The 10498-nt window shown below is 45.0% G+C and overlaps 1 protein-coding gene across 1 annotated transcript; it reads left to right on the plus strand.

Annotated features, from left to right (window-relative positions):
- Positions 1–198: 198 nt before the first annotated feature.
- LOC122191750 (nuclear pore complex protein Nup155-like) lies at positions 199–4509 on the plus strand (the record flags this gene model as incomplete). Its single annotated transcript, XM_042892140.1, has 5 exons — positions 199–334; positions 1798–1935; positions 2275–2371; positions 3450–3520; positions 4417–4509. Coding segments are annotated over exons 1-5 (535 nt in total), but the record flags the coding sequence as incomplete, so codon positions are not given.
- Positions 4510–10498: the final 5989 nt, after the last annotated feature.

Genomic DNA, 10498 nt, shown 5'->3' on the forward strand with positions numbered 1-10498 from the left:
CCCTCCCCTCCCTCCATCTCCGGAAGGCGGAACTGCGTCAGCCGCGCGAGGCCTGTCGGGATTTGGCGGGGTGCGGAGCGGCGGGTTCGCGCTGTCTGTGTGCGCGGGGGCGGCACCGCCCGTTCGGCTCCGCCGCCGCTCCTCGGCCCCGCCACCGCCCGCCCGGCCCCGCTGCCTCCGCTCGGCCCCGCCGCCGCCATGCCTGCTGCCATCAGCCCCGCGGCGCCCGCCGGGCACGAGGCGCTGGAGATCGCGGGCCGCATCCTCGATCGACAAATCCAAGACGATCGCTGCTACCCGGACTTGTCCGAGCTGCTGGCCGTGCCCGCGCCCGGTAAGCAGCGCCCCGTCAACCTTCGCGTGCGTCGCCTCAGCCGCCCCGCTCCCGCTTCCCCTCCCGCCGCCTTTCGCAGGGCAGCCTCGCGAGCCCGGGCTCCACCTCCCGCCCCGGGCCGTCATGGTCCCTCGAGGCCCTGGCGGTAGCGGGACTGGATCTGTCGCGACCGGGCCTCGTAATAGTGGCAGCGCAGTGTGAGAAGCGGACATGTACCGCTCCTAGGTCCTGTCTCCCCCGAAGGGATTTGGGCGTTTGGTTTCCACTGTGCGGTGCGCCTCGTGTTGCCAGGCATCCAGCGGCATCCTGAAAGCACGGGCAGCCTCACTTTCTCAGGCTACTTTGAATGACTTTGATTTCTCAGTAGCCACATGTCACGTGTAGTTAGGTTGCTCTGAAAGAAATGCCTCCTTTTTGATTAAAGGAAAATGCAAGAGTTACATAGAGAAAAATAACACTATTTGATAGGGCAAATTCCTAGCTACAAAACACTGTCAACATAGTTGTCATCATTAGCTATACATTTTCACCAGTCGTGAAAATGAACCTGCATGCCACAATCTGCTCCAGCAGAGGTGACCTGCAGCCACCACTGCTGCTGAAACATTTTCCTGTACTCACACCCACTGTTTGGTCGCCACAGGCATTCAACAAGCAATGAAAGATGCCAGTGGGTGCCATTTTTTGGCATGGAGAAATTCAGTGACACATCTTTGCTTCCCATGCACTTCCATGTCAGATGCCATTTTGTCAGACTCCCCCGCTGCTGCCATCTGTCAGAGGGCAAGAAAATGCAATGGAATATTGGCAGGAAGGTTCAGTGTCTGCTGCCATACTCCAACATCCACTTATGTTCTGGCTAACAAAATAGGAAGCATTACTTTCAGAACAGCCTTTCCTAGTTAAGATGTAGGGTGTAGCTTTTCTCAAATGCTGTGTCCTTTCTGAAACGTCACAGCAGCATTTCCTACTTCGTACAACCACCAGTCTGTATGAGTGAGCAGTAAGGAGGCACTGTGGGTGATCTGGTCAGTGTGCATCCAGTGGGTGTTGGGATGCCTTCAGATAAAAGTATGAGTGCGTAGCCGAAGTGTAGTTGCCTGTGCCATCAGAGAGTTGCATTACATAAGATAATATAGAGCCTTGGGAAGTTTAACTTTATGCTAAGAGCTAAGAATACACTTTTTCTAGGTGAATGAGTATCTCCTGGCTTGCTCACATGACATTTATTGCCAGGTCATAGGCAATAAATGAAAAAAGGGCAAGAGAGGATCTTGGAGAAAACAGCATAAAAAGTCGCTTGGGGCCAGATTAATTATTCTAGTAGTTAGTTTGTAAATCTTTTCAGATTTTCACAGATTAGGAAAAGAAAAAAAATTGAGGAAAATAGAGAATTTTCTTTCTGTGTGTGAAAACATCCAATTATTTATAGGAACACTATTTTTTGTTGTTCTTAATTGCAGGTAGCCCTACTGTTTCTGGCATGACAGATATGGATTATCCTTTGCAAGGTCCAGGCTTGCTGTCTATCCCTAATCTTCCAGAAATCAGCTCGGTTCGCAGAGTCCCACTTCCCCCAGAGCTAGTGGAGCAATTTGGACGTATCCTGCTGAAAAATAATGTGTTGGGTTTTGTATGTGACAGTACTAGTATTGAACTTCTACACTTTTATAATCTTTTTTCCCTAATACTTCTGTCAGACTCCTATTAATGAACTTTGATATTGTTTATATTCTTATTTCAAGGCTCCAAGTGGTAATAAGGTCAATTTGTGTAGAGACGCTGGTGGAATTAGTTCCTGTATAAGGAACTCCAGGCGCTTATGGTACATAGTTTGTGTACTGTTCTATCTAGAGCAGGTTTGGTTTTTTTTAATATTCCAAAGGAGATTGCCTTTGCTGGTCTGAACTCATTTCTTCCTTACATCAGTATTACTTCAGATATGCAATGCAATTGCATGATGGGAGTATTCCCAGAAATCAGCAGAGCTTGGCTAACAATTGACAGCGACATTTTTATGTGGAACTATGAAGATGGGTATGTTTAGAACATGTTCTGGATTATATAATGTTGATAATTATGTCTTAACTAAGCAATTGTTATAGTTGGAGATTGCTTACCTGCAATGCAGAGGTGTGCTGTTCTGTTGAAGTTACCTTGATTTCTTTTAGTTTTTTACTAAAACTTCTGAGTAGCAAGTGTTGAAGGAGTTTTGAGAGTTATAATGTTGACAAATTCTCTAGAGATGAAAGAACTACTTAAACTACTAAGAACTACTTAAAGTACCTTTTCTTAGATTTCAGCATTAGATGATATCCTATAAATCCTGTGTCTGACTCTTCTAAGTAGATTGGGTAAGTATAGTGATCAGTGGTTATTTAGGATAGGAGTGTGGCTGTATACTCTTAATTATTTTTAAGGTTGTGTGATGGAAGCTTTCCTGCGTAACTTATTTGAGGGATGCATAAAATTGAAAATAATCTAATAACCATTTCAAATGGCAGTTTTTAATATCCAGATTTGTCAGATTCTTTTTTTCTGCTTATTTTCTAGTGGTTTTTATATGTATGAATATTAAGAATTTCTTTATAGAATTTGTTGTGTTTTGTTTTATCCTCACATCACTCCTCCCCTTACGTTTCCGTTGTGTCATAAAGCATGTTAATTAACTATTTACCAGGTAATAGAATTCTTTATGGTGTTAGGTTGCTAGGGAGGAGGTTGGAACTTCTTTTTGATAGATATTTTTTGATACAAAAAAGATGCCATATATGTTCCTTTCTCTAGATGTTAATTATCATTACAGATGCTAGTTAATGTAATTCAGAGTGGACTGTGTAAATTAACTAAAACCAAAACCATAAAATAGTACAGTTTGATTTCAGGTTTAAAATTTTCCCTTAGAGAGATTTGTCATTCTGTTCTGCTGGATCTGTTTTCACCTAAAGCAAAAGGGGGAAGATGTCTTTCAAACATAACAATATGTATTCAAAATGTTTTAAAAAGTACTAAGAATTCTAAAATATGGGTATCTGATATTGTTTACTTTGCTACTATGTGACATCTGACACGGCTTATGCAATTGCATGGGTTTTTTTTCCTGTTTTGTTAACAGTGGCGATCTGACTTACTTTGATGGCCTTAGTGAAACTATACTTGCAGTGGGTCTTGTAAAGCCAAAGGGAGGTAAGAAGTATATGACAGCAATTAGACTTAAAAAGTAACTGATCTTTTATATGTGGTTTTTGTATGTATTTCTGTAAAAACCTGTGTTTTACTTGGTATATATGCAAGATAAATTGTTTTGTTTTTAGAAACATCTAATAAATTACAGGTGAAAATTAATGTTAAGATCACATTGATGAGCTTGGAAGAAATCTCATGTCGTACTAACATTTGTGCTGTTAATACGTTGCCACAATAACTTCCTAGAGATTCTGATTTCTAGCGCTTGCAGTTCATCTGATACCTAATAATGTGACATAATATTTAAATAGACATTGAAGTAGCTTTATAATTGAGAATTGTAGTTAATTAAAGGAATTGTAGTTAATTAAGAAAAAAGTGTTTTTAAGAAAAAAATGTTTTTGAGTTCTTGTATTTCATGAAGTGGAAGCTGAACAGCTGACTATTACTCCTTTGTAGCTCTAGAATTTTCTAGACCACAACCTAACCATACTACCCTAACTAACCACCCTCCGCTAAATCATGTCCCTGAGCACCACATCCAAACGGTTTTTCAACACATCCAGGGATGGTGATTCAGCCACCTCCCTGGGGAGCCTATTCCAGTGCTTAACAACCCGTTGTGTAAACAAGTGTTCCCTCATATCCAACCTAAGCCTCCCCTGGCGCAACTTGAGACCAACCGCGCTCTCACTGTAAGCACCTTTCAGGTATTGGAAGAGAGAAATAAAGTCTCCCTTCAGCCTCCTCTTCTCCAGACTAATCAGCCCCACTTCCCTCAGAAATGACTGTTACTTCTAACCATCTGCTGCATCTCATTAATATGGTGGATACAATCATTGTGAGTCTTGCGAGCTTGACTGCAAAGTAAAATTTGTTTTTTTTTCCTTCTTTAGGCATATTTCAGCCTCACGTACGACACTTACTTGTTCTGGCAACCCCTGTGGATATTGTGATCTTAGGGCTCAGCTGTGCAAATACACAAGCAGGTAGTTGTCTCCTTTGTTTTTTATATTTCTCTATTTATGTAAATTAAAGAACTGGTTGTGCATTAACAATTATACAAGTATGCATGCATGGTCATGTTATCAGTAACAGATTAAATCTGAAAACAAGACCACACTTGTGATTTTTAATTCATGTTACAGACAAGGTACAATAATTTCATTTTTATAGGGGGAGTACCTTCTGGATCCCAGACTGATGTAGGACGGTAGAGTAGTACTATTCACATGTTTAATGTGGAAAGAGCATTTGAAACAGATATTCCTCTTAATTAAACTTCATAAGGGGAAGAAGAGATAGCCATGAATCAAGATAAAAAGGCGATGAGTGTGGTTTGTTAATCTAGTTGTCATTTGTTTCAAACCTGTCACGGATTTGACCAGATCAATCTATGTCCGTGACAGGGGCGACAGGCCTCTGCCCTCCCCCCCACCCCAGTCCCACAAAAATGGGAAGGAAGGAAGGGAGGAAAAGAACAGCGGCAACAATCTATGGAGGAAAACTTATTTTACTATAATATTGGAATACAAGATAACACAATAGATACAATTTAATTGCAACTGAGATTAATAAATCAGACAAGATGAGAGAGAGAGAGAGAGTTCCCGGGACCGATTCAAACCTGAAAAGCTTGGAACGGCTAGGAAAGCACCCTCCAGCACCCACTGCCAGGCAGCAAGAGAGCGCCCCCCCCCCACCCGGAAGGGCCAGATCCCGTGACTTCTGTAATGTACAGGGATAGGTACTTGGAATTGGGGCAGTGACACTTTAATGCCCCGTACACTACATGATGTTTTGATGTGGAATACTGAAACCCAAAAACAAAACAAAACAAAAAAACAAACAAAAAACATAGAACCATGACATTCCACCCCTTATTCTACATCGTTACATCATGCTTAAAATATATATACATATATACAAACAAACAAAAAATGATTAAAATGCACACATGGCTATATACATATACATAGAATTAGTAACTGCACTCCCCCGGCATCAAGTTTCCTTGTGGTACACACTGGACATCCCCATTCTTCTGCATTACCCACCAAGTGGATCCTGGTCCCTGGGCAAAAACTGTACCACGGAGAGGTTTGCCCTTTCCAGAAGCTGGAAGAACCCAAACTGCCTTTCCTAACATGTTCTTTACATGTACAACAGGGACTTTATCTCCCTCTACGGTATGTAGGGAACTGGATTGGTTAGGACCATCACGATTAATAGATCCTCTGGTATTGACCAACCAGGTGGCTTCTGCCAAATGCTTCTCCCAGTGCTTAAATGTTCCGCCACCCAGTGCTTTTAGCATCGTTTTTAACAATCCATTGTATCGTTCAATTTTACCAGAGGCTGGAGCATGATAGGGAATGTGGTAAATCCACTCGATGCCATGATCTTTGGCACTAGTATTTACAAGAGAATTTTTGAAATGAGTCCCATTATCTGACTCAATCCTTTCTGGGGTGCCGTGTCGCCACAGGACTTGTTTCTCGAGACCCAGGCGGTAGCATGGGGTACTGCATATGTTTCAAGCCACCCAGTGGTTGTCTCCACCATAGTAAGCACATAATGCTTACCATTGCGAGATCGTGGCAAGGTGATATAATCAACCTGCCATGCCTCCCCATATTTGTACTTTTGCCATCGCCCTTCCTCCCACAGAGGTTTCATCCTCTTGGCTTGTTTGATGATGGCACATGTTTCACAGTTATGAATAACCTGTGCAATGGCATCCATAGTTAAGTCCACCCCTCGGTCTCTAGCCCATTTGTATGTTGCATCTCTCCCTTGATGACCTGAGGTCTCATGGGCCCACCGAGCCAGAAATAATTCACCCTTGTTCTGCCAGTCCAGGTCTATTTGAGCCACCTCAATTCTGGCAGCTCGATCTACCTGATGGTTATTTTGCTGTTCTTCAGTAGCCCGACTCTTGGGCACATGAGCATCTACATGGCGCACCTTTACAGCTATAGTCTTTGTTCGGGCAGCAATGTCTTTCCACAGTTCAGCAGCCCAGATAGGTTTACCCCTTCTTTGCCAGTTATTTTGCTCCCACTGCTGTAACCACCCCCATAAGGCATTTGCTACCATCCATGAGTCAGTGTAAAGATAGAGCATTGGCCACCTCTCCCGTTCAGCGACATCTAAGGCCAGTTGGACAGCCTTTACCTCTGCAAATTGGCTTGATTCTCCTTTCCCTTCAGTGGCCTCTGCAACTTGTCTTGTGGGGCTCCACACAGCAGCTTTCCATCTGCGATGCTTTCCCACAATACGACACGATCCATCTGTGAACAGGGCATATTTCTTTTCATTCTCTGGTAGTTCATTGTATGGTGGGGCTTCTTTAGCACGTGATACTTCTTCTCCTGGTGGTGTTCCAAACCTTTTACCTTCAGGCCAGTCCATGATGACCTCTAGGATTCCTGGATGGCTGAGGTTCCCCATCCGTGCTCGTTGTGTAATCAGTGCAATCCACTTACTCCAAGTGGCATCAGTAGCATGATGGGTGGAGGGAACCTTTCCTTTAAACATCCAGTTCAGCACTGGCAGTCGTGGTGCCAGAAGGAGCTGTGTTTCAGTACCAACTACTTCGGAAGCAGCCCGAACCCCTTCATAAGCGGCTAAGATCTCCTTCTCAGTTGGAGTGTAGTGCTCTTCAGACCCTCTGTACGCCCGACTCCAGAATCCCAGGGGTCGGCCTCGGGTCTCTCCTGAGGCTCTTTGCCACAAACTCCAAGTGGGACCATTCTCTCCAGCAGCAGTGTAGAGGATGTTCTTTATACCCTGTCCCGTTCGTACTGGCCCTAGGGCCACGGCACGGGCTATCTCCTGTTTAATCTGTTCAAAAGCCTGCTGCTGCTCAGGGCCCCATGTAAACTCATTTCTCATTCGCGTCACATAATAAAGGGGGCTTACAATGAGGCTGTAGTTTGGAACATGCATTCTCCAAAAGCCCACTGCACCCAGAAAAGATTGTGTCTCTCTTTTGCTAGTGGGTGGAGACATAGCAGTGATTTTGTCGATCACATCTGTCGGGATGTGACGACGGCCATCTTGCCACTTTATACCTAGGAACTGAATCTCCTGGGCAGGTCCTTTCACTTTGCTTCGCTTAATAGCAAAACCAGCACTCAGAAGAATTTGGATCATTCTCTCTCCTTTTGTGAAGACTTCTTCTGCTGTATCGCCCCACACAATGATGTCATCAATGTACTGCAGGTGCTCAGGAGCACTGCCCTGTTCCAATACAGTTTGGATCAACCCATGGCAAATGGTCGGGCTGTGTTTCCACCCCTGGGGCAAACGGTTCCAGGTATACTGAATGCCCCTCCATGTGAAAGCAAACTGTGGCTTACATTCTTTGGCCAAAGGGATGGAAAAGAAGGCATTAGCAATGTCAATGGTGGCATACCATTTGGCCGCTTTTGACTCCAGTTCATACTGGAGTTCTAACATGTCTGGCACAGCAGCACTCAGTGGGGGTGTGACTTCATTCAGGCCACGGTAGTCCACCGTCAGCCTCCATTCTCCACTGGCTTTACGCACTGGCCATATGGGGCTGTTAAAAGGCGAGTGAGTTTTGCTGATCACTCCCTGGCACTCTAGTTGACGAATTAACTTATGAATGGGGAGCAAAGAATCCCTGTTGGTGCGGTACTGACGCCTGTGCACCGTTTTTGTAGCAATCGGTACGTGTTGCTCTTTTACTCGCAGCAGCCCCACAACAGATGGATCTTCTGACAGGCCAGGCAAAACAGACAGCTGCTTAATGTTGTCTGTGTCCACAGCAGCTATTCCAAAGGCCCATCGATACCCCTTAGGATCCTTGAAATGCCCCCTTCTGAGATAATCAATCCCTAGTATACATGGAGCCCCTGGGCCCGTCACAATAGGATGTTTTTGCCAGTCCTTACCAGTGAGGCTTATCTCGGCCTCCAACACAGTCAATTCTTGAGAGCCCCCAGTCACTCCAGAAATATGGATTGATTCTGTCCCTTCATGACTCGAGGGCATCAGAGTGCACTGTGCACCAGTGTCCACCAGGGCCTTATATTTCAGTGGTTCTGATGTGCCAGGCCATCGAATCCACACAGTCCAATATACTCTATTATCCCTTTCCCCCCCCTGACTGAGGGCAGGGCCCCTCTATTCATTACCTGTGGTAACTGGAGCAACTGCACTGGTGGTAGATCTGCCTTGTAATTCTTTCACCCGGGCTCGTAGTACAGGAGTAGGTTGACCGTGCCACTTCCCCATGTCTTCTCCATGGTCACGTAGGTAATACCATAAGGTAATTCGCGGTGTATTATTCCTTACTTGAGCCGGAGAGCGTCTGCCTCTAACAGCTGAGATTTTTGATCGTGCACGTAAGAAGGAAGGTTCATCGTCTTTAGTTAGGTGGGCTCGCAAAAATTTCACCGTCTCCTTCACCTCCTTCATCTCCTTCATTAGACTCTTTTGATTATCCTGATCTTCATCAAGCGTTTCTGATACTGCTACAGGTTTGTCACGGTTAATCAGTTGAGACACTTGCTCTGTCATTCTTGATATTGCAGCAACGGCAGAATGAATTGGGGACAGCAATTGTTCGTAGTTTTGGAGCGTAAGAATTAATTCATAAACTAAGGGTGCTCTCTGTTGTTCCTGGTATCTGTCACACGCTGACGTTAGTGTAGCGGCATATTTGTCCGGCGCTGTTGTCACAATTTTCTGCCATATCTCAGGCGTTGTCCTCACTCTTTCAGGGTCGCGGTTTTGGTGTGGTTGGTTAGGAACAAAGTCAGGGTCATACAACATTTCCACCACGCCTATTTCCCTCAAATACTGGATACCCTTTTCAACTGTATCCCATTTTTTCATTGCAATCTTCAAGCCATTTTTGAAGGGATACTTTTCCTTCACGGCTATTAACACTCGTTCCCAGAGGGAGGCAGCCTCATCCGAACATCGACTAATTCCTCTATCAATAGCTGGATCTCTGGCGATGGCACCCAGTTGGCGAGCTTCATTACCATCCAGAGACAAGCTATGGGCCCCACTGTCCCAACAGCGAACCAACCAGGAAACAATACTTTCATTTAGGCGCCGTGTGAACTCCTTTCTTGAACCTTGGATTTCAGTCATCTTTAGAGGCCGGCGAGTAGTAATAGAGACTTCCTCTTCATCACTCTCTTCTGCATGTCTCTTAGTTTTCGCTTTTGCCTTTCGTGATGGTGGTGGTTCTGAGGAGGGCCCCTCGCCTGGATCTTCCTCCTCCTCCTCCTCTTCTTCTCTTTTTCGTTCAAGACGCGAAGACACTCGTTTCCATTTCTTGCCCTCCACAGGAGCAACCGGTATTGTTACTGGTGTCTCCTGTGATTGATTAGATTTGACTTGGGGATTTTCCCCTTTGGCTTGAACCTCAGCTCGGAAACTCTCTCTCTCCCGATTGGTATTATACAGGGCACGGTAAGCACAAGCCAAACCCCAAATAAGTTGTACCTCCTTAGATTTATGTAAGCCGCATAGTCCCTGACTCAAATACTGGCTTAGTTTCTCAGGATCCCACAGGTGTTCAAGAGTAAAATCCCATGACACTGCGGGTCCCCATGCTTCTAAGACCTTTCCTAAACCTCTCCATATTCCCTGCCAGTCATCATTCTCTGGTTTCGGAAGAGACTCCTTCCTCTGGTCAGGGGGGGAAAAAAAAGGAAAAAAGGCACTACTCAGACTAAGTAGTGCTCAAAGTTTACAAATATCCCAGAACACTGGCAGTACGCCTAATCTTTCAAGGTCAGGTTTTCCAGCACAAAAACCTGAACTACTGATAATGCTCCCTAACGAAGCTCTCTAAGAGCAGAGAGAAAAAGAGATTCGTTCAAAAAGCTAAAAAGCAGTCGAGCCCCACGTTGGGCGCCAAAAATCTGTCACGGATTTGACCAGATCAATCTATGTCCGTGACAGGGGCGACAGGCCTCTGCCCTCCCCCCC

Source organism: Lagopus leucura, unplaced genomic scaffold (assembly GCF_019238085.1).
Source record: "Lagopus leucura isolate 7727_CA_CO unplaced genomic scaffold, USGS_WTPT01 30287-0_obj-0_obj, whole genome shotgun sequence".
Taxonomy (NCBI): Eukaryota; Metazoa; Chordata; class Aves; order Galliformes; family Phasianidae; genus Lagopus; species Lagopus leucura.